We start from the raw sequence: 23980 nt of genomic DNA on the forward strand, positions 1-23980 counted from the left end.
ATTCAGGTCGTAAGTAGTTGTTTGAGGATGTAGATCTCCATTGTTGGAGGCGGTATTATCTGTGGAATAAGATTCGGCTGGGTTTTCTGTTCGGGGAATAATTTCAAGGATACTTGCCATGGGAGGCTCGTTCCCCGTGTCAGCTGCAACAGTGGTGAAATTGTGGTGGTTCGTTGATGTGTTTTCTGCTTGAGCTGACACGGGGGGGTGCCTGTTTGCTGGATTCCTGCTTGCCAAATTCATACTTTTGCTAGATGATTGTTCGTTCCGTAATCGAGTGCCTATTTCATTGCTGTGGTCGTTATGCGATGTGATTGATGGTATCAGTGGATCATTGATGTCTATAGTTGACGGGGTATAATCAGTCGTCATAGTCGTCATCGTCTGAGGTGTTTCCGCTGGAATTCCGCATGCTGATGTCTTCGGTCGGATGGTTTTGGTGTGGTAACTTAGAGGACTTGTCGTGTATGGTCGTGGAGGGATTTTGTATGTTTCGTTTCCTGCTAATGCTACGGTCTGGGTATTTGAAAGAAGTTGAAGCAAATTGTTTAGTTGGTTCATGTTGTTTAGTGGTCTGAGAGGTGGGTTGAGTGGATTTTTTCCCTGAATCTATCCGAGAAACTCTAGTTTTCTAAGACGTTTCCGCTTGATTGCTCGTTTGCTTTGCAGTTTTATCGGATTGACTCATTCCTAAGGCAGCTTGATGTACATTTTGTAATGCTTCTAGCTGCGACTTAACGAGGTTAAAATCCTTTAGTTGGTCTCGGAGATTCTCTACTTCCTTCAGCAGTAGCTGTATTTCCCTGTCTTTATCAGAGTGCTCATTGAGTCGATTCTGGACTTGACTCGAGTACGTGTTCTGGGAGCTGGTTTTTTCGACCTCGGCTCGGGCTTCACGGTACGTTAAATTTCTGTCAACCTTTAACCTTACCACTGCTTTCTCCTTCCGGAAGACCGGACAGCTTTTGCTGATCGGAGAGTGGGCTCCTCCACAATGGTAACAGTGAGCTGGGTTCGGACATTCCTGGGTGTTTTCGAGACTGTGTTTCTGTGAACCTTTGAAGCACACCGCTTCGCTCGAACAGTGCTTACGGGTATGGCCGTAGGCAGCACAGCTGCGGCACTGTAACACGGACGGATAGTAAGTGCGAACACTTATTCTTAACATTCCAAAGAGTATGTGGTTCGGCCTATTGGTTCCTTTGAACGTTAATATGAGTAGGGGAGTGTTTATAGTAGTACCGGTTTTCTTATCTTTGGTTGTTATTCTCTTCACGGCTGTAACACCCTCACAACTCAGTTCTTTTAGCAGGTCGGTTTCATCCCAGTCCTTAGTGTCAGGTTCATAGACAACACCTTTAGTAAAGCTAAGAGTTGGGTGGTCTACTACTTCGATAGGGGTTCGTTCGTCATCCATGAGATGAGTCATCTTAAGCAGTTTGTTATAGACTTCCGGAGATCGCGTTCGCAAAACATATCGACTACCTTTCGCTTCTTTGACGGCGGTAACTAGATGACGGTTTCCATAACCGACAGCTGTTTCGACAGATCGCGAAATTAAAAACGGATTTTGTGGGAGCGATTCGTCTTTCTTTTCCGTGTTGTCATCACTATCCGAAACTGTTCGCAGGAGCATTATGCGAAGAACACCATCGTTTTCGCTATAAGCCATCCACGGAGGAAATGAACCTCTGTCATCCGGTGGATCTGGATCATCGCCTGTCATGATAACCCCGCAGATGAGAGTTAACTCTCAGCCACGAAAACTTTTTTTTTACGTTAGAGCGAAACTTATTCCACTTTTTCTTTTACTCGGGTTACACAGAATGTAAACACAACAAGTCTCTGTTTCGTTTTTGGTGATTGTCGTGTTCTGCGCTTTTTTTGCAGCTCGAACATCCTACCCGAATTCCGAATAACGCGTATAATTAAAACAAATTAAAACAACTTATAACGCAAACGTCTATCGCAAGCATCGCAACTAGAATGACCAGACCGGTTAAGCACAGCTTTAGATCAGTCCTAGATCGTCTCTCTCTTTCACTTACATATTTCTCTTTTATTCCAACATGTTGTTAAGCAAAAGCTCTTTCTCAAAGCTTCCAACAGAGTAACTGAAATCTCTGTCGGAACACTGATACAAATCGATTGATATTTATCATGAAATTGTTCAGGATTCAATCATTAAACGGAATATTTATTTAATATGTTTTCCTCATTCACTACAGTGATATTCAGGTATTAGGTAAGAATTCACATAAACCGCTTTTGTAATTAAATTCCGGGTGATATCTGTCGTAACCGGTCAACTTCCATCCTCGAAATATCCATCCTTTTTTTTTTTAAACTAGCCGCGTCACATTCTTTCCTAGTTCAACTCACTACAAATCACAGCACTACGACAGAAAATCTACCGTCACTCTATAGCTCTCTTTGTAAACTGAATCCCACCTTCGATTCTTCGAAGAACTCTTATTCTCGCATGAACAGTTTACCCTCTCTTCTTGTTGAGTTACGCAACGGAAAGATCGGAAAGCCGCGTGTTTTCTCCATTTGATCCAACAACAAAGGTCCTTCGAGAGTCTCTCTCTCACACACTTTCTTTTGACGTATTCATTTCTGAACGGAATCTCAAGACACGGTGATACATAATTATTCAGAACATGATTATATTCGGTTTCGTAGTAACGTTACCAATATCAATTAGTTCTCATTGCCTTAATGCTAACCTAACCTTTAACCCATAATAGTGTATAATTATCAACAATATTTTTTCTATGTTATTATCAATATTCTCTACATTCGCCTTCACCTCTACTCTCATTTACTGACCTACGAAAGAGATTAATGATATAACTGATTTTTTTTTTGATATTTTAGTTTGAATTTTTTTTTTAACAAACGATGTTTGTTTTTTTAAGTAAAGGCTGTTCATGTCTTGTTTCCAATTTCGCTTGTAAAGCTCGATCAGTAAAATTTTATTTTTGTTCCTATGTCGTTTGTATTAACCCTTTTTTGTCCATTAGTTTCCACTGCCAAACAATTTAATATCTTTATAATGATTGATTCTTTAAAGTGATTCGTGTTAAAAAAAGTAGCTAAGTTTATGTATTTGTATTTGTATAATTACCTTTTTTTAATTATTGATTTGATTATTGATCTTAATTTCTTACGTTTCAACGAAGGTTTTACTTTTATTTATTTTTGTTTTTAAAACTTGACGTGGAATTTTTTTTAATAATTTTTTCTTTTGTTTCAAATTATTTAATCCTTAACCTTGGTTAAAAATTTCTTAACTCTTCGTTCTTGATAACGGTTTCTTGCCTCTTGAATCATGATCCTTGTTTTTTTTTAATTCTCTCCAAATGCTGACTTTTGTTCGTTTTCTCTTTTATTTTGAATATTGACTTTTTTTTTGAATTCTGAATCTTGACTATTAAGTTTTCTTTATTCTTTTACTTTACTTCCGATTTTTGATCATTGTCTGTTGAATCTTAATTTTTGATATTGTCACTTTTAATTAAATTTTTATTTTATATTCTATTACAATTACTTGATTCTAGATTCTTGAGCCTTAATCTTTCAAATGTTTAATTAATCAATGAACCATGATTACTGACTCATGTTTCTTCTTTCTCTTGAATCATCGAGTTCACTTTACACTTCTTGCTATTGTTTTTTTTGGCTCTCGACTTATGATTTTAGTTTTAGTTTTCTTAGACTTCACTTAAACTTTTAATACTTAAACCATGGTAATTGATTCTACTCCTAAGCCATTCACTGTTTCCTGATTCTTAGTTATAGAAATTTAACAATTTTGTTAAATTGACACATTAACCTCACTTCTTGTTACTAATTATAAGGAATTTTACAATATTTGAATTTGCAATTTAAAACTCTGTTGTGATATTTCTCAACTCAAATTGTTTTAACTTCTGTAAAATTATTTTTAAAACATTTACGATTAAACTGTGTTATCCTAAATTTTGCATTCTTTTGGTTTTTGCTCAGTCAGTCAGTGAAAAAAATCAATTTATACAATCTGAAAATATCGTCTTCTTCATGTCTCATCTCATCAGCTTCCCATCTACATAACAATTCATGCTTCAAAATTTCATAAATACTCATTTTGTCATTTATTTATTCATTTATTTTTTGTTATTTCAGTCGTTTTACTTTTCTATTCATGTTTTTTTTTTTATTTCATCTTTTAATCTTTCCTCTTCATTTTTATCTTAACAATTTCATTCACTGACTATTTAAACTAAATTTGAAAATAATTAAGATGAACATCTTTTTTTTTGTGTGCAAAAAGTGCTGTTTATGTCGTGGCTTAAATTCCGCTAACGTCGCTTGATGATTATTATTTTCATTCAGATTTCATATTGATATCAGCAAACGTTTCGCTTGCTAAAAATATAAAATGAGTTTTAAAATCCAACCAACAGTTACTTCCGTATTACATTTTACTGTTGATCAACAACACCTCAATTTTAACTTATTAGTCATAAGTTATGACACTCTTTATCTTGGACACTAGACTTAATTTTTTTTCATTCCTGACACTTGAAACTCGTGCTATCAAATTTTTAACATTCTTGATTTTGAATTTCCGAGCGTTGGTTTTTAGCCTTTAACACTTGATTTCGGAGTTTTGCTTACCATTTTATTCATGGATCTTCTTTTATTTCATTTTGGCTATTCACTCTGACTTTGGATTACCTTTTCTCTATATAATTTTTATTCTTGAATATAAAACCCAAATTTTCTTAGACTTTACTTTTTTCTCTTGGCTTTCTAAGATTGTCCTTTCTCATATTTCTAGATTATTGCCTCCTTAACTTTAATTAATGGCTCTGATTTTTAGCCAAACTATTTTTTTTAAGCACCTCTTGATACTTGACTTTTGATTCTCGAACTTCATTCTTGACTCTTGAGTTCGGTTCTTGAATCTCGAATATCGGTTTATGTTCCTTACCTCATTTTTTAATTCTAACTTTTATCATTCGATTGACAACTTTTTTCTCTAGACTTTTGGGCCTCAACTTTTAACCTTCGGCTTTTGACAATCAGTCTGGTGATTCGTGACATTTACCTTAGACATCTTACATCTATTCCAAAATCTTTTATCGACCTTATTTATTTTTCATTCTTGCATCGTAAATTTACATTTATTCGCAGTTGAGAAGCTTGATTCTATATTCTTGAAACTCCATTTGTTTTATTCATTATTATTTCATTCTGACTGCTTACTATTATTTATAGGTTCTTAACTCTTGAACTTCCCTTGACAATTGACTATCTACAGTTGACTCTTGAACCATTGAATCATTTCTTTTACACTTGATACTTTGTACCTGTGATTTATTGTATAGTTGACATTTTTAACTCTCGAGCCTTTCTTCCAAGTTTCCAAGTCATGATAACTATCTCTACTCCTAAGCTATTTACTGTTGCATCTTGACTTAAGATTATTATTTTTTAACACTTGATACTTTTAATGATATAAATTTGAATTTTATTTTTTTTTTTTTTTTACAATCTGCTGTAAACCTTCTTGAGTCTAGAGAATTTCTCGGCTAAACGGGCCGAGCCGTTATGTAATATTTTACAAATCCACTTTAGAAATGGTTTTATACATCACGGAAAATCATAGGAAAAATACTTAGACTATTCAAATGACAATCAAACGACTGTTTGGGGAGTCTTTTAATAGCATATAGTTATCACTTCTCTCAACCCTTTACTTGTTGAGAAGTGTTTCATCGTTAACCGTTTTTTTTAAATCATTTTCATTTACTGCACAATTTATCATAGTCGCAATAGTTATCAATGAAACTCCCAATCTTATCTTTCTCATAATTTTTTTATCCTTCATGCCTCGATTCATTTTATAATGTAGTCATTTTATAATCTCTCCATGTTCTAACATTTTAATTATTTTTTATTCGTATATCTAGGATTTTCCCGCTGTTCCTTTTTCTATTTTATTCTTTTTTTTCATTTTATATTTTTTTTCTTTTTTTTCCTGTTATTCATCTTCTTTCTCTTTTTACCTTCTTTTCTTCGAATTTTAATCTGAACTTTTGCATTTTTTTTTTACTTTTTATACTTTGGACTCCTGATTATTGAGTTCTTACTAGAGACTATTGATTTGTCTCTTGAATATTCAGTTTGAGTATTTCACTTTGACCCTATTCTCTTATTTTAGTGTTTAACTATTTTCGACACCTAACTTAGCTCTTTACTTGTGGTTCAATTTTTTTTTTAAACTCTTTTTTAAACGTTGTCATTTGGATTTATTATTTTGACTCTGGATTTTTCTATTTTCGCTTGACTCTTGCTAATAAAATTTAAGCTAGAAGAAATAACTCTTTACTCTGGAGTTATGCTTCCTGGTTCTTGACTATAGGCTCGCCACAAGTTACATGATTGGCTTTGATCTTGAGCTTTACCATCCGGACACTGTTTTACCTCAAATGTTTCTACTTATTCTTTTTTATCTCAACAACGATAAGATCAGAGCAACGAAAATCATAACATCTCCATTACTCATCATATTACCTTCTCATTGTTTCATTTCTTTAACTATGATAGTTTGATTTCATCTATGGTTTTCTCTTTTAATTTTAACTTTTTTTTTTACCAAAAAAAAAAACTTTTATTTTTATTCGTATTCCTAAGTTCTTTCTTCTTCTTTTGATTACACAATATATGACTGTCGTTCACCTTCATAGTTATATTCAACAATTTTTGGGACTTCAAAATACTCCAATAAACTTCTGTTTTTGAATTTAACCTTCCCAGTTTTTTTTTTTATTAATTTTCCCCATTCAGGGATGCTTAAAGTTCCTTTAATTCACTCAACCTGTTGGGACTGTTATTCACCCAAAAACAGGACATTATTTTACTTCCTTTTGAATTACTTTACCTGTTAGGGACTGTTATTCACCCAAAACAGGACTTTATTCTACTACATTCTGATTCGCTCAACCTGTTGGGACTGTTATTCACCCAAAAACAGGACTTTATTTACTTCTTTTTGAATTACTTTACCTGTTAGGGACTGTTATTCACCCAAAACAGGACTTTATTCTACTACATTCTGATTCGCTCAACCTGTTGGGACTGTTATTCACCCAAAAACAGGACTTTATTTTACTTCCTTTTGAATTACTTTACCTGTTAGGGACTGTTATTCACCCAAAACAGGACTTTATTCTACTACATTCTGATTCACTCAACCTGTTGGGACTGTTATTCACCCAAAAACAGGACTTTATTTACTTCCTTTTGAATTACTTTACCTGTTAGGGACTGTTATTCACCCAAAACAGGACTTTATTCTATTACATTCTGATTCGCTTAACCTGTTGGGACTGTTATTCACCCAAAAACAGGACTTTATTAACTTCCTTTTGAATTACTTTACCTGTTAGGGACTGTTATTCACCCAAAACAGGACTTTACGTAACTTCCTTTGATTCACTCAACCTGTTGGGACTGTTATTCACCCAAAAACAGGACTTTATTTTACTTCCTTTTGAATTACTTTACCTGTTAGGGACTATTATTCACCCCAAAACAGTACTATTTTATTTATTTCAAAACACTTTAACCTTTTTACCACATTGTTTCTTAATTACCAATAAAAAAAACATCGTTCAAATGTGCATTTATTCTCCTTGGACCATTTTATCAAATTACGTTGAAAGGTACTTAGATATATTTTTTACACAAATTTATATATTTTTTATTTGTATATAAACTTATTTAAAATCTTTCATCCATCCAAATGCTTTTTAATTGATCTAGATTAAATTAATTTCATTGAACTCGACTATCCTTTTTATTGACTCCTTAATATTCATCTTGAAAGCGCTTTTGTTATTTATTTATTTTTTTTTTTTTTAAATCAACGCTTTGCGAATTTTTCTCCATCCCAAAGAAACTACTTCCTTTTGAGGCATAGTATTTATTTCGATTAAGAGACTGTCAGACACCAATTTTACATCAAAAATAGTTTTTGAGACTTAAGTTAACCCCAACGAGATACCGTTTACTTGTTATTTTATTAAACTTTATCGGAAAAAGGGAACTAAACCAGGTTTTTTTTAAAATTCAATTAGTATTTCGAACACTTGTTAAAAAATCCATATTCACCTTAACTGTAAGTTTGATTGCGTTACCACAACAAAAATGAAGAAGAAAAATCGACTGCCACTTCCTCAGCAGACTGATTAATGTTTTTTTTTTTAACGACAATACTTCCCCTAGCATTTCAAAATCCTTTCGAATATATGGTTGCTCCATTTTTGTTCCACAGTAAAATTGATTGATATGATGCAATGCTCGATCCAAAAATAAGATAAACTCTGAAATATTCACTTTGCAGCAACACAATCGAAAAAAATAAAACACATGCACACGTTCAATGTAAATTTATTTTGACTATCGAGGCCACCATCTTGAAAAGTACATACCATCTTTTGGTCCAACCAAATTTCACCAATCCATAATAAAAATTTCTTAAGACACATACCGTTTTAAATCAGGGAGCATTGGTTACCCTTACCGAACACGCCATTGTCGTAACCGGTCAACTTCCATCCTCGAAATATCCATCCTTTTTTTTTTAATCTAGCCGCGTCACATTCTTTCCTAGTTCAACTCACTACAAATCACAGCACTACGACAGAAAATCTACCGTCACTCTATAGCTCTCTTTGTAAACTGAATCCCACCTTCGATTCTTCGAAGAACTCTTATTCTCGCATGAACAGTTTACCCTCTCTTCTTGTTGAGTTACGCAACGGAAAGATCGGAAAGCCGCGTGTTTTCTCCATTTGATCCAACATCAAAGGTCCTTCGAGAGTCTCTCTCTCACACACTTTCTTTTGACGTATTCATTTCTGAACGGAATCTCAAGACACGGTGATACATAATTATTCAGAACATGATTATATTCGGTTTCGTACACAGAAAAAATTATTTTCTGTAAAATTACGGCAAATATCCTGTAACAAAAAGGAGCAGGACATTTACCGTAATTTTACAGGTCTAAAAAAGATCACATGACACTTATTTTTAAAGTGACAATAATTTTTACAGCTTGCTTAAAAATTACAGGCTGCTTTAAAATTACAGGTTTGTTCAGATTACGGGCTGTTTTCAGATTACATGCTGCTTTCAAATCACAGGTTTTCAAATTACAAGCTCCTCCAAAATGACAGGCTACTTCAAAATTACAGTGCTGTAATATTGCGTTTCCTGTACTAGCTCAGGCTCAGCTCAGAAATAAAAACACAAAATGTAAGATAAACTGTTTTAATTCTTAATAATTATAGTTCATTTACTACGACACAATAAAATTATGCATGCTTATGCTGCTTGTAGCAGTAACCAACGAATTCAAGTTGAACTCGCTATTGCAGTATTAAAAAAATATTTTTTTTATGTCTTTATAATTAGACATATGAACATGCTCATAAAATATCTTCATCGGAAGATGCTTTAGGATCGTGAGCAGACAATTCGGCAATGATTCTGACCACCTTTTTCTGGACAAATCCGACTCGTTTGGCTTGGGACCTAAATGCTTTATCGTCGATAACCTTCGCGGAATATTGTTGAATGAGGAGCATAAATTTTGAACAATGTTCATTGTACCTAAAGTAATGTACAAAATGAACCGCTAGCAAATCAGTCAGAGCTGTGACTAAATCATCCGTACCTTCGCTTAGTCGCAGATTTTCTGCAAAGCAGTAGAACACCGATTTCTGATTTCCAAGGTCTGAAAAATAGAAACAAAAAAGCATAAGTAAACGGTTGTATGAAACGAGTTCAAATTATTTTGGAAAAAAAATCTCAAAAATACACGGCTGAGCGAAGAAAAAAAGCAGCCCTGTTTTTTCGCTTTTTGAAAAATGAATGATTGGCTAACATCAAAATTTTTTTCTACAATTTGTTTTAAATATTTCAATGAACAATTCAAGCATGACTTTACACTTATTTATTACTTAGAATAAAAAGAAACTTTAAATTTTCTGTGTAAAAGTGAATAAAAACCCTTCTACAACCTAGCTGAATAGATGACAGCAGTTTGAGGCGATATTTTTTATTTTAGAATTTTTTTTATTGGATTTGTAGGAATAAGATGTATAATGTGAGAAGTAAGTGTATAATTTACCTATTTCAACAAGGACCGGATCAGGGTTTTGGAACTCAATTTCGTTGATTCGGGTACCGAGCTGTGAAAAATTGAAATTAAAATAATGAATAACAATTAAATTTTTTTTAATTACCTCTCGTTTCAAAATTAAATGGTTGATATTTTCGCCAAGTAATTAAAAGTGCTTAAAAATTCGAATATTTCTATGTTGGAGCAATTTTCATTTGAAGATAACCTTTTCTTTCTAAGCGAATAATCTATGATTTTCGACTTTTTGGATGTAGAATAATTGGACAACGAATTCACATTACATCCTGTTGCTTGCTCATAATGATACCATAGAATTTTCCTGTAAATGAAAAGAAAACATTGACTTTGTCAGAAACGATTAGAGTAAACAAAATTAAATAATAAAAACCAAGAACTTACCTTCGGCGCATTACTGGTAACCTTAACAATTGTTCTGGTTAATTTTTGAAGTTATCAAAACAGCTCCTGATGTATCCCTGCGACCTCTCAAGAAATTGGGTCACCTTCACCAATAAGGTGGAAGTGTTGAGTCAAAACTCTTCAGCCTGGGATTGCCACACTCGCGAAAGCGCAGTGCTTCCCATTTGAGAACCTCCTGCCAGGCCTGCTCGTTGTTGGCGTTGCGTATCTTAATGATCCATGTCTTTCTGTTTGATGTCATCTTTTTCCCAGCGCCAACCTTTGCGCGCATGGCATTCCAGAACATTTGCTGGCTGGGATAGACCCAAAACTCCTGGAGACCATCTTCTGTGACTTTTGGAATTGAAGACGTTTATCGATCCGTAGGCGACGGGAACGGTTGACCGGGCGCAGGATTTTGGTTCATCGGCGGCATCTGCATCGTTTCCAAACTTTTTTTAATAACTACATGAGTATTGTTTTCGCTCATGTTAAAATTTTACCATACTGAGCGGGTTGATGTCACTCTGATCGTGTTCAACTGGACATTCGGAAACTAACACAGGATTTTCCTTAAAGACTGGCTGAGTTGGTTCTTTTTTGTGCATTGGACATTCCGGTGCTGGATTTACTCCGGCCGCGTCAATGCTCATGCTACCGCCTGGCATTGGGGGATGTCCCGGGGGCAACTTCGAAGCATTAGCGGCTTCAGTGTGAACGATGTTGGTAGCAATTATTTCAGCAGCCGATATGCTGTTCCCCATGGCTGAAAAAAAAAAGAATATTCATGGACTGAAAAATCACAATTACAATCATCACAACCGATATGAACCAATATTACATAATTTTAAGGAGATTTTGAATTTACCTATCGATCAACTAAAAGAAAACTATTGAACTAGCTTTAGTTGAGGCTTGGATGCTGTCCAAATTCGCAAGGAATTGAAACTTCTTTACAGAAATTTGAAAATTTTGCAAATAAAATTTAGCTTCCGTGGTTCACACCGAAGAAAGATGTTCCTGAACAATCTTATGTACACTGGATTCTTTTTTTAAACGATTTTTGTGTTCGTGCAAAAAAAGAAATCGTTTAAAAAAAGTTCGAAACAACCAGGCAAAATTCATCGCTCATTTTGAGTAAAGTGGCCAACTTGGACTGTAAATCCATCATTTCCAACCAGGTAGACTATTCTGAGGTGATATGAGTGAAACCGGGAAGCTCAAAGATTTGTTTTGGATTGCTTTATTTTGCACGGTTGTTCCGGAACTTCCGCAGAGTCTCTAAGTGGCCATGTCAGCCTATGTTTCCGTCGGGAAGCAACGTCCGAATCATTATCAACCAAGAGTGGTTTGGAAAAAAGCGGGAATGTGTAGAACATGCATTTGATATGTTCAAAAATCGTTTTATTTCGAGAAAATCGTTTAAAAAAAGTCGTTTAAAAAAAAAACGGGTAAAATAAGATCGTTTAAAAAAAGAATCCAGTGTACTTTTATCGGCATGCGAGTTCGCTTGCTGCGATTAATGCAGCTATCTCGGGCGAAACTTGACCGAGTTTTGACAATTAACACAAGACGACTCAACAAGAATCTGAAAGGAGGTATGCAAAAAGCAGTGTCGTTTTCGTAGTGGTGTTAGTTGTGACGTCACTGTTGATATTCCTAATAGATTATTCTCATCAGATTCAACACTACCTGTTCTAAAGGTTGTGAAACTAAAACTAAACGTAAACGAAAAGATAATATGCTTTAAATCAACAGGATCGGTTCAAGAACGCCGATGTTTGAGTCCGGGTCGATATTGTCACGTTTACGAAACCATAGTATATAGTTTTGGAGAATCTGTGTACGTATTATTGTTTCAGAATTCATTATAAAAGCCTTTTTTTAGACACCATCTTAACAAAATATTATGGAGGATACTCTTACAATTTGGCCACATTGAAAGTGGACCATTTGATGAAATAAGAAATCCAAAATCAGCTATATTCCAAAATCTTTATCTGAAGCTGCTGACGTAAAACAGTTGACAAGGAAAAAAATAACTTCTCTGTATATGTACGGTAAGAGCAATCTTTTATTCAATAACCATCAGTTCCGATAGCTACAAGGTTACAACTTGCTGACCTTCTTTTTCATCGTGGCTGTGCTGTGCTGAATTTCTGCATTTCGCAAAATGATATTATTTAAAGGCATTGCTTAATGCAGAAAAAGTAAGCGAAGTATATTGCTGTGACTATATGTTTTTTAATATTGTGAACATAAAATATATGATAGTTTAAATTTGATCAAAGTTTTAATTAAATTGTTCTGAGCCATTTAGTATTCGTTCTTTGAACTAAATTTTCGATTTTTTGGTCGATTGTGTAACATAAAAAAAAATTAAAGGATCAGTTAATGTTTGTGAAACTTCAGCTCGATCGACACAGATAATCACCCAGCGCTAGGTTAGCGAAAGGCCGGTGCCATCACAGAAATGTAGGTACCTGGTGATTCTCTGTGTCGATACGATCTTTTGTTTCACAATGTTAAATCTTTTGGATTCTTTTTCACGCTGAACCTAGATATTGTGATCCATCCCTGGAAATAAAGGACACGGAAGCACCATGGAACTAAACAATTTATCCGCAATTTCATGCATAATCCATTCAATTGATAAAAAAATTATAAAATTAAAAATGGGAACTTACGAATAATCAGCCGGTGATGCTTGATTCCCACAGGAGCATTGTTCTAACTGGCTGATAACGATGCGAATTATTCACACCTACGCTTCCTGTGGCTTTGTGGCCAAAAGCGTGCGCGATGCTTTTACACTAGTGTATTTCCGGTCGGTCTCCATAGCACTACCACGAAACAAACAGTCGATCAGTTGCTAGCAATAATGAAAACTGTTCTTTTGATTGACATCCTATAATTTCACAGTCCTGCAGCATGAAAGCGTCTGTAGATAATGCTCTCACTTGAAAATGAATGCTTCGATCTGTAAAATTACAGTGCATGTCCTGCTCCTTTTTGTTACAGGACATTTGCTGTAATATTAAATGATTTTTCATTTGCTTTTCAATAAATCCATTGAAAATTACGTGTTATTTAAATTACAGGATGTATTATATTAAAAGTAAACATTTTCAATGACACGTAATAGTCATTATTTTTTTCTGTGTAGTAACGTTACCAATATCAATTAGTTCTCATTGCCTTAATGCTAACCTAACCTTTAACCCATAATAGTGTATAATTATCAACAATATTTTTTCTATGTTATTATCAATATTCTCTACAATATCGTCTTCAAAACTTTGGGAAAACAATGATTTATGAAGCTATTTTCCCAGTGATTTGATGGAAAAACTTTCCGATTAATCGAGCGCCGATGTATACAAGTGGGTACCCGATCAAAAAACTGAGAAAACCGTTATGAAACAACAAATGTATAAAATAGGGTGGTCAAAAACAGCGGTATGTTCCGGAAACAAAATTTTGGGAGCTGAAGTCCTGACAAAAGGTCCCATGGCAATTTTCAGCTTATTTTGATAACTCCAAGAGTTCTCAAGCAGTCTTCACGAAAACATGTAGTTCAACTTGAGTGCGGAAATCCAGGCGCAAGTTTTCTCTGAACTTGCACACAAGCTTGTACTTGGGTTTAGTTCGAACCTAAACTCGAGCACATTTTTTGTACCCGAGTGCGCTCCCCGATGTTCGTACTCTGGTTCGCTTCGGGTTCGTACCGAGTTTTGTACTCACAGTGGCTGGCTGAACTGAGATTGAATGTGTCTGCCTGTGTATGCCTGGGTGTTGAATGTGGTATGAATTATTTTCTTTAGTTAGTTTTTCTATCGTTTGTGCGTATGTAAATCAATTTCAATGCTGTTTTTTGAACATTTTTGGAGTTATGTATGGGGTGGTAAAACCGATTCAAATATAATATATGATTGGTTCTTAAAAATTGTTATGAAATTTTTTTGTCTGTCGGCCAAAAAAAAGAAGAAAAAAATTTTACCGAAAATTTGTTTTTCTGGAACTAGGTTGTTTTTCAGAAAACCGGTGATATGATAAAATGTTTGGAAATTGCCATTGCAACTCTCGCTCCGCAAATCTCATAAAACAATGTTTATATTTCTGAGGCATTAAAAAATGCAATCATAAAATGGATAAATCATCGCATGGCGAGTAGAAAACATGAAAAATTTTGAAAAATTTGAATGAAAAAAAATGAAAAAATTATCAAAATGACACAAATGGAAAAACGACCAAACAATCATTATCAAAAATAGCTAAATTGACAAAAAAAGATGAAAATTCAAAAATGGCAAAAATATCACAAATGTCATAAATGAGCAAAATATTAACCTTCCAAAGCTGTTCGCAAAACATCCGTTTCTGGGAAATTTGAGTTGCAGTTTGATGACGTTCCCCCGGCCGTAAATGTTATCCGATTTTTATGATATTATATTCATTGTGTATAGGTTATTTATTCAAGCTACTCAACATTTCAAAATTAAGGCGATATGTATTACAAGCTTTGAGGAAACTGGTTCAGAAAGAAAAAATTAAATAAAAATATATTTTTAAAATCCTCATAACTTGTGGCAGATTTCTGTATTTGAATGTTTAATTGATGTTTGGACTTGTCAAGAGTGTACATCTATCCGACGATGTTTAGATAAGTTGGGATGCAATGAATGTTTTGACCGCCATTTAGTATCTTCCGCTTGAAAAGGTCTTACTTTAAAAAACGACATCCAATTTTGGCTTTGCTTAGCTGTATTTCATTTTTAATGAACCGATTTAGATTAATTAAATTTTAGTTTTTTGTCGTTATTTTGATTATCATTTTGATAGAACATAGTTGGTCTTTCAATAATCCCAGTTTTTCAGTATATTGGCATGATGTTCATATTGACCCGAACAACTTTGGAGGGTTAAAAATGACATCAAATATTTTCACTATGAAACTGACAAAATAGGAAAATAAATAAAACTCATAATTATTTAGAAGATTCGTTGAATGGATTTAATTGTGCTAACTTCCACTGGTAAGATGTTAGAAAATTGAAATACCTCATTTTATTGAATACCTACCAAATTGAGAATTACATATATTATTTTCATTTGTTCTATAATTAATTTGTTATATGAACTTTACAGGCCCTTTTAATACAATTTTTATAAATTGGTTTTACAGTTGTTTTTCGCATCATTTATTTATTTTATTGATGTTTTACACAATTTCTTTATAGAAAAAATATGTTCATCATACTCAAAAGCTCATAACAGGCCGTAATAGATAATTCGAGTGTTTGTACACTGGATTAGTCGTACATGAAAAAATGTTTTTATCGTCCGTCTTTAAAACTTTGTTTAAGTTTTTAATCGTTTTATTAATAATTGATCATGATTCCATTTATTTTTAACTAATTCACATAAAAATGAAATCAATCATTTCAATGTGTTGATCAGTTATATGGAAGTTGAAAGAAAATTATTGAAATAAACATCGAAACTGTACAAATTTTATAATCATTTTTCAAATGAACGATTGAAACTATTTTCATTTTGTTAAATTTTGAGATACAACAAACAGCGAATTGAAAAGCGAGTTTTGAAAATAAAAAAACGATTTATTTGTAATCAAATTTTTAAAAATTTCGGACTGCAAAACATTAGTTTTGAACCTCTGTTTTGTACGTTGAAGGTGAACAAACTTGTACTGATCATCTGAACATCATTTTAGCGTATGATTAACAGTAGGTGTTGATTTTTTTTTGTAAATTTTTTATTTGAAACGGTAGGTGTTGATGATAATGATGAATTTATGAACGAAAAAACGATAAAAATCGGATTTTATTTCATCGACAGAAATTTTATTGATGATTTTAGATTTGGATGGTAACATTATAAAATTGTTTGTTTTATACGGAACTCGAATGTTGATATAAAACAAAGATTTCAACTGATTATTTATCATAATCGGTTGAAAATTGTAGAAGTTATGGCCAAGGTAGCCGAAATCACAGAATAATTTATAATTTCAGAGCATTTCGAGCATATTTTCGTCACAGATCCTGTGTTATAGAATACAGTATTCACAGATTTTTGAAATTTGGTATGTCTTTCCAAAAAACAAAAAATCAATCCATATTTACTTTGGGATTCTGATTCAAATTCATGAAAATGTTGTAAAGTTAACATTTTCGATATTTATTGTAAAAATAAGCATTTAGGACATTTTTTCAGTGAAAATCGTATTAAAACATTACAAAATCGTATTCAAACATTACTTTACGATAATAATAATATTAGCATTTTCAAATGATTTAACAAACCACAGTGCAAAATAGAGTTACTAATCTTAGTATAGGAAGAATAAAACATGGTAAATCTAACCCGCTTCGAACTTAAATTAATCATTGGCTTACCAGAAGGTCACTATTTTAACTAAGCAAAATCTAACCATCGGAAGGGGTTGAGATTGAGCCTCAAGCGTGAATGAGATTAAAAAATATTTTGCTCGGAAGATGCACAAAAACAAATTTTTCATTAATAACTTTTTTCCCCACTAGCCGATTGATTTTTTTAAATAATTTTCTCAAAGCCTAAATCAAGACAAATATTTTACCCGAAGACAGCATCATGATTGGAATTGAAACAAAAAAGTTACCTAAGAAAGATGGTCAAGCGCTTACACTTTCTGCATTATATTCCTTTTCCTTAATTCTGAACATGGATGCGCGCACACGGGTTCACACCCGGGTTCGAACACGAGCTCGAACTTGTACCCTGCACTTTGAGTGCGGTGAGTTTAAATGGGTGCGTGTTGAACTTGCGCCTCGAAAGTTGTGTGCAAGTAAGTGCAAAAACTTGCGTGCACTTCGAACTCAAGTTGTACCGTGAAGACTGTTCTCAAGTTTGTATGGATTGGTTTTTGTTTGATTTATTTATTTTTCCTACCCGCTGGAGCTTTTTTGCACATGCATCGAATCCTCTGCAAATTTCTGAATCTTGACGTAATTTTATTCATTTCCTCCGAAGACTGTTTGGTGATACGGGTTACGACACAAAAGTTATTAAGGCTAGGAGAGAGCAGGTTTGTCCAGCTAAAGTGAATGCTATTTATACCGTTTGACTTTTTTCATATTTCATACCTAGTTTATAAGTGTCAGAAGAGATTTCTAAAAGTTTGTCTCAACCATTGCATACTTGAAGGCGCTATTTTATAATTTTTAGAAAATATTTTTTTAGCTTTTTTTCAGACAACTATTGAATTTATTATTTGCTCCGTGCCCTGGGTTCCCGACTTCTCATGTCGCTTTTTCGAAAGTCCTACTTGATAATTAATCGATTCCTTAATTATAGAAACACAGATGTTCAAATATATGGTACCGTGAACGGCCCTAATTCTGCGCAGTTAAGAATTATTCAAATGTTTTAAGTTATAAATGATTTACCTTTCAATGAATTTCTTCAAAATTTCGTGTACAGTTGGGCTAACTAACAAACTTAACGGCGAAAATAATGAGAGCTCAATTTTTTTTCCTGACTCGACGACCTCCAACTAGCCTCCAGGTACGATGACCTTCCAATTGCAGGGTGGCCACCCATCCGGGAAAAACGGGAAAAAGACGGGATTTGAAATCCAACGGGAAAAAAGCGGGAAAAAGCCGGGAATTTTTTCAAAAAGTCGGGAATTTTTGACTCAGTGAAAATCTGTTCAATGAAGTTCAGTCGAAATAGGTCGAAACAAGTGGAAATGGATTGACGGTTTATCACCAGTCGCTTTCCAATTGACTTCGACCGATTTCTACCAGGTCGAAACGAATCCTCCTGCCGAACTGGAACTGTTTCGATTAGTTTGAACTTGCTTCATTGAACAACAAAAGGATGTTCCCGAACAGCCAGATTGCTAATCGAATAGAAATGGGAAGAACAAAAATAACCTATTTGATTCCACACGGTATTGCTCTCTATTTTTGAATGAAGTTTTCAATTTACTACAGAATTGTAGCGAGTTCGTATTAGGATTTGACGAAACGTTAAATAAGATTGTGCAGAAGCAACAAATGGATATTAGTGTGCGCTTCTGGAACACAAACCTAGTTGAACCAAGGTATATTGGTTCTACATTCTTATCGTCGACGCGCTCGAATGACCTTTTGTATGGCGTGAAACTATGTTTTTTCTAAAAATCCTGATCTACTGAAACGAGTGATCCAGTATTCTATGGATGGTCCAGCAGTAAATTGGAAAATTCTAAAGGAACTAACGGCGTGTTCGTAAATTGATTTTTTCTATCGAAGTGATTTTTTCTATCGATGCTGACGTTCGTAAATTAAACAAACTGTATGCAAATGCATTGGAAGGTGATTTGACATCTACCAAACAAATCGATGCATCACCCAAAAAATCAATTTACGAACACGCCGTAACTAGCGAGGTTCAAGAACTTGTTTCGAATCCGGCGTACGATTCTCACCATTGGGAGCTGTGAACTTCACACTGTACATAAAGCGTTCAAGGAGGGACTGAGGAAAAGTGAATGGAATTAGGATGAATTTTTGAGGATGTTCAAACACATTTCACTTAGAAGGGCACATTATACTGCAGTAACGGGTTCAGCTATATTTTCGTTAATATTGTGTGACATTCGCTGGGTGGAAAATGAACGCGTTGCTGAACGTGCTGCCAAAATGCTACCGTACCTCAAACGGTTTGTCGACGAGGAGAAAAAGTCAAGAAGAAAAATCATTCAAATTTTAAGCGGAGTTTTCCATCGATTTCCCGGTCGAAGGTATTTGACATTGTTGCTAAAGCTGTAGATGATAATTTGCTGGGACCAAAACTGAGTTTTTTTTTGTTACGGCCGCCCTGACCGTTGAGTCCTTTTAACGCGAGTATGATTCCGTTTCTCTTCGATGATTTAACCGGGCTTGTAAGAGCATTGATAAAGAAAGTTGTAAAGCCAAGCCTGAACGACTAAACGTAAAATAAAAAAAAACACTTATAGGACACAAAAATAAATCTCCTATCTCCTGGAAGCGTAGAACTTGGATTCTCAACTAAATCGGCAATTAAGAAAGCAAAAAAGACTGGTCATGTTTCCGACAAGGATATCCTTGTACACTGAGGTTTTTTTTACGCGGTTTTTTTTTACACGGTTTTTTTTACGCGGCTTTTTTTACGCGGATTTTCGAATTAACGCGGTTTTTTTTTACGCGGATTTTCGAATTAACGCGGTTTTTTTTTACGCGGATTTTCGAATTAACGCGGTTTTTTTTTACGCGGATTTTCGAATTAACGCGGTTTGTCAGAGAAAATATTCTAAGACTTTTTCAAAGGAAAACACTTAGAATATTTTTGTAGTTGGGAAAATCTTAGCTCTGAGACTAAGAACGTGATACATGAGACCTGAGACCTGAAACCTGAGACATGAGACATGAGACCTGAGACATGAGACATGAGCCATGAGCCATGAGACATGAGACCTGAGATCTGAGACATGAGACATGAGACATGAGACCTGAGACATGAGACCTGAGACCTGAAACCTGAGACATGAGACATGTGACCTGAGACATGAGACATGAGACCTGAGACATGAGACATGAGCCATGAGACATGAGACATGAGACCTGAGACCTGAGACATGAGACATGAGACATGTGACCTGAGACATGAGACCTGAGACCTGAGACATGAGACATGAGACATGAGACATGAGACATGAGACCTGAGACATGAGTCATGAAACATGAGACATGAGACATGAGACCTGAAGCCTGAGACCTGAGACATGAGACATGAGACATGAGACCTGAGACATGAGACCTGAGACCTGAAACCTGAGACATGAGACATGTGACCTGAGACATGAGACCTGAGACCTGAGACATGAGACATGAGACATGAGACCTGAGACCTGAGTCATGAAACCTAAGACCTGAGACATGGAACATGAGACCTGAGACCCTACTATTCTATTAATCTAATTGATTTTGTTTTTTATCTTAAAAATAAACTATCATTGTACGCAAATTTTTAAATAATCATGGTTCTTACGCGTTTTTTAGTAACGTGCTGTTTTGTTTGAACTTTTTAATAAAAATGGATTTTTTTACGTGAATTTTCGAATTAACGAGGTTTTTTTTTACGCGGATTTTCGAATTAACGCGGTTTTTTTTACGCGGATTTTCGAATTAACGCGGTTTTTTTTACGCGGATTTTCGAATTAACGCGGTTTTTTTTTACGCGGGTTTTTTTTACGCGGGACCAAATACCGCGTAAAAAAAAACCTCAGTGTATTCAGAAATAGCTGTAGTTCGTTTAACTGTCGATTTTTGAATAAAATGGCTATACGATCTCCCTTAACTTATCCCATCCAATCCCGATGTGATTGCACACTATCCAGATATTGCCAAAAAACGTTTAGACCTGTGTCTAGAAGTACTTGTTGAAAAGCAACACTTAAGTAGAGCTTGTGCTGATAAAATTAAGGACGAATTCGAACAATTGTGTGCAATACCTTCAATTAGAACATCATTTCGGGATATCGAAGAAAAACACAACGATTGGATATTTTTTGGATGGAACTTATGGGCGAATCGAAAAAGGAGTTCTGCTCCCAGGATGCATGGTCTCAATTCTCATTCGAGATATGTCGAGTCCTTAAAAGCAAAAAAATGGAGGAAAGTTTGAAAAAAAAAACTATAGCGAAACGGAAGCGAGAGGCAGGAAAGGAGAGTAAGGAACTGGAAGCGAACAAATTGAAGGTGCTTTTCGACGCTCAGAGAGAGGTAAGCTTGATGGACGAAAAAATTAAAATACTTGAAAATATATGACATACAAATAAAATTGAAAAATGATAATCAACATTTTCGAATCGAGTGACATAGTTTTAGACAATTGAAAAAAAAAACCCTACTTATCAATCTAATGATTTGCAGGTCAATTGTAAACATAACTGAAACAAAAACAATTTATAGATCATTTACCATTAATAGAAAGCTTAATCGATTTTCGTTTATATGGTTTCAAAAATGAACATTCGGAATTTTGTTTGGTTTTCTGTTGTATAAAACCGGGATTTTCGTGAGACCATGCGGGAAAAAAACGGGAAAAATGCGGGAAATTAAAAATTGATTTTGAGTGGCCACCCTGCAATTGGCACCTGCTTCGACGACCTTTCATGATCCCTGGTCCGACAACCTTCCACGGTCTCTGGCTCGCGGATCTTCCAGTGGTCTCGGCTCAACGACCTCCATATGGCTCTGCAACGACGACCTTCCAGTGGCTCTGGTTCTTGCCTCGATGACCTTCCAATGGTTCCTGGTTTGTTGTCCTTCCGGGCTTCGGCTCGTTGTCCTTCCCTCGGCGCTGGCTCTTCTTGCCACTTTTGATCCCTAGCGATTCTTCTTCTCCTCCTTTCCACTAGTGCTGGGCCCATAACCTGTTGTGGGAAGCACTTTGGGCAGTGGAAAGAAGAGACTTTGGAGTTAGAACATGGAATACTTTATTTTCTATCCTAACATCCTAAATCTTTATAATAAAACTATCCCTATGGTTACATATCTTATTGTTTATAAATTATATGTATGTTGTTATTTGTCCCATCGATTGCAACGACGAGACAAATCTCAACAGTCCCATTCATAATAAATTTAAATCAAACCATTTTACAATACTTTTTATAACGAGTTGATCTAAATACAAAATATTCACTTTGGAAAAGCTATGAAGGCTGCGTTAGGATTATTCGAAAATAAAAGATAATTTTTAAACTGTGACCCAGAAATGAAGTTTGACTCAAAAATTCAGCCTGCGAAGCTTTTTTCTTTGTGGAGAAATGAATCCAACTGCAAAGAATGTTAATTAATACAAGAGCCCCGGAGAGGCGCAAGATGTGGGTTCAAGTCCTACCGGGATACAAGGCAATTTTTTTCGCATGTTTTTCAACATAAATTGTCATTTAATCTATTCCCTGAAATTCCAATTTAAGCAGTTGGTTTCACTTCTCCGATTGCTACGATGAGACAATCTCAACATGGAGGCCTTGAACTTTCATAAAAGGGATTAAGTTTAGTAGAACTCTGCCCGTTCCCACGCTTATGTATCAAATAGTTTATAAATTTATATTATTCAATAAAGGAGTTAACATGTACCGAAACACCTTTCCAGCGGAGCCGTGCCGGATGCGAGGAAAACGAAACGCGCCATTCGAGTGCTTAAGCATGAACGCACTAATTTACTCCAGTACGAGGCTCGCATTGACCAATATCTGAAACTGATTAGCCAAAGTACCCAGAATTCCAAATCGAATGAATCCGATTCTTCCTACGCGTATGTGACGAGCAATGATTTGGTGGACGTTTTCGGACTACATTCGACTAATGTTGTCATAAAGAAGGATCCAAAGCTGATCCAGGGTTCTGTAGCGTTGAAGAAGGGCACCCGAACCTTAAATGTTTCTTCCGATGACAGACACCCGCTGGACGTTATATTGCTACGGGAACCGCATGGAGCATGTTTTACCAGACCAAGCCGGAAAGTCAACATCGATCGTCGGCGTAGGTCTCAATTGAAGCTTGAAGGTAACGATCTTCGGGACAGTACAAGTGCAATGCAGCAACTTAATGTAAGTAAAAACCAAACCGAACAATCTGGGCCGAGGATACAACAAGATAATTTAGAGGGAAACAGTTATTCTGAGTTGCAAGACGAAAAGGATCTCACAAGGTGTAGTCAGTTTCAACCAAATCCTTGGGCTGGCCCGGATTTGGATTCAGATTCTCCTTTTATTCCATTGGAAACTTCCGGCCTGCTGAGCTATAACGTTTCATTGGACCCGAGAGAAGGTATTTTCAATTTATTTGACCTGGATTATCCGTCCGTGAGAGGCTCTGAATCTAGGGATTGTAATTCTCATACAGATGTCCCGGGTATCGGGGCCCAATTAGGTGAAATTTAAATGTTATCCTATGTGACTGTTTTATTTTAGCAATTGTATCACGTAAGCATTACACCCATCTTCCATAGCGCGTCGATTCCAAATCAAGTGGATAGGTGTGATAGTTTTTTTAGTCTATATTTATGTGACCAGCTATTAGGTGAACGTCGAGTGATTTTCAAAATTTAGTCTAGCCACATCACCTTGATAAGATGTTTAAGTTCCACCCGAAGAAAAATAGCACCCCCTGTTCTGGAAGATAGAGTCATCTCAATAAAGTATATTGTGATTGTTGCAATAAGACTGGTATATTATTATGTCTGATGTATCACATCCACATTCCCCAGTAAATTTACATGCAAAGCTTCCTATAAAGCAGACTGAACGAGGATATACTCGAATGAAACGACCGAGCGCTATGCATATGTATTCAAGCCGGC

General features: G+C 35.2%; 1 protein-coding gene and 1 long non-coding RNA gene across 3 annotated transcripts in view; one reads left to right on the top strand and one right to left on the bottom strand.

The window, feature by feature from the left end:
* LOC129743053 (transcription factor E2F5) overlaps positions 1-23980 on the top strand; it is a 128139-nt gene that overhangs the window by 5993 nt on the left and 98166 nt on the right. The window contains exon 3 of one of the 2 annotated variants that reach the window (XM_055734995.1): positions 22772-23814. The exons of the other annotated variant lie outside the window; for it this stretch is intronic. Coding sequence (XP_055590970.1) covers positions 22772-23561 — 790 coding nt within the window. The 3' untranslated portion in view covers positions 23562-23814. Of the gene's footprint in view, positions 1-22771; positions 23815-23980 lie in introns of those variants that run through there. 2 annotated transcript variants of the gene reach the window in all.
* On the bottom strand, positions 9174-11604 carry LOC129743055 (uncharacterized). Its single transcript, XR_008736587.1, has 5 exons — positions 11469-11604; positions 10601-11366; positions 10305-10520; positions 10190-10250; positions 9174-9793 (listed from the first exon to the last, which is right to left on the bottom strand). It is a non-coding gene; the product is annotated as an uncharacterized LOC129743055 (long non-coding RNA).

The sequence above is a fragment of the Uranotaenia lowii genome, chromosome 2 (assembly GCF_029784155.1).
Source record: "Uranotaenia lowii strain MFRU-FL chromosome 2, ASM2978415v1, whole genome shotgun sequence".
Classification (NCBI taxonomy): domain Eukaryota; kingdom Metazoa; phylum Arthropoda; class Insecta; order Diptera; family Culicidae; genus Uranotaenia; species Uranotaenia lowii.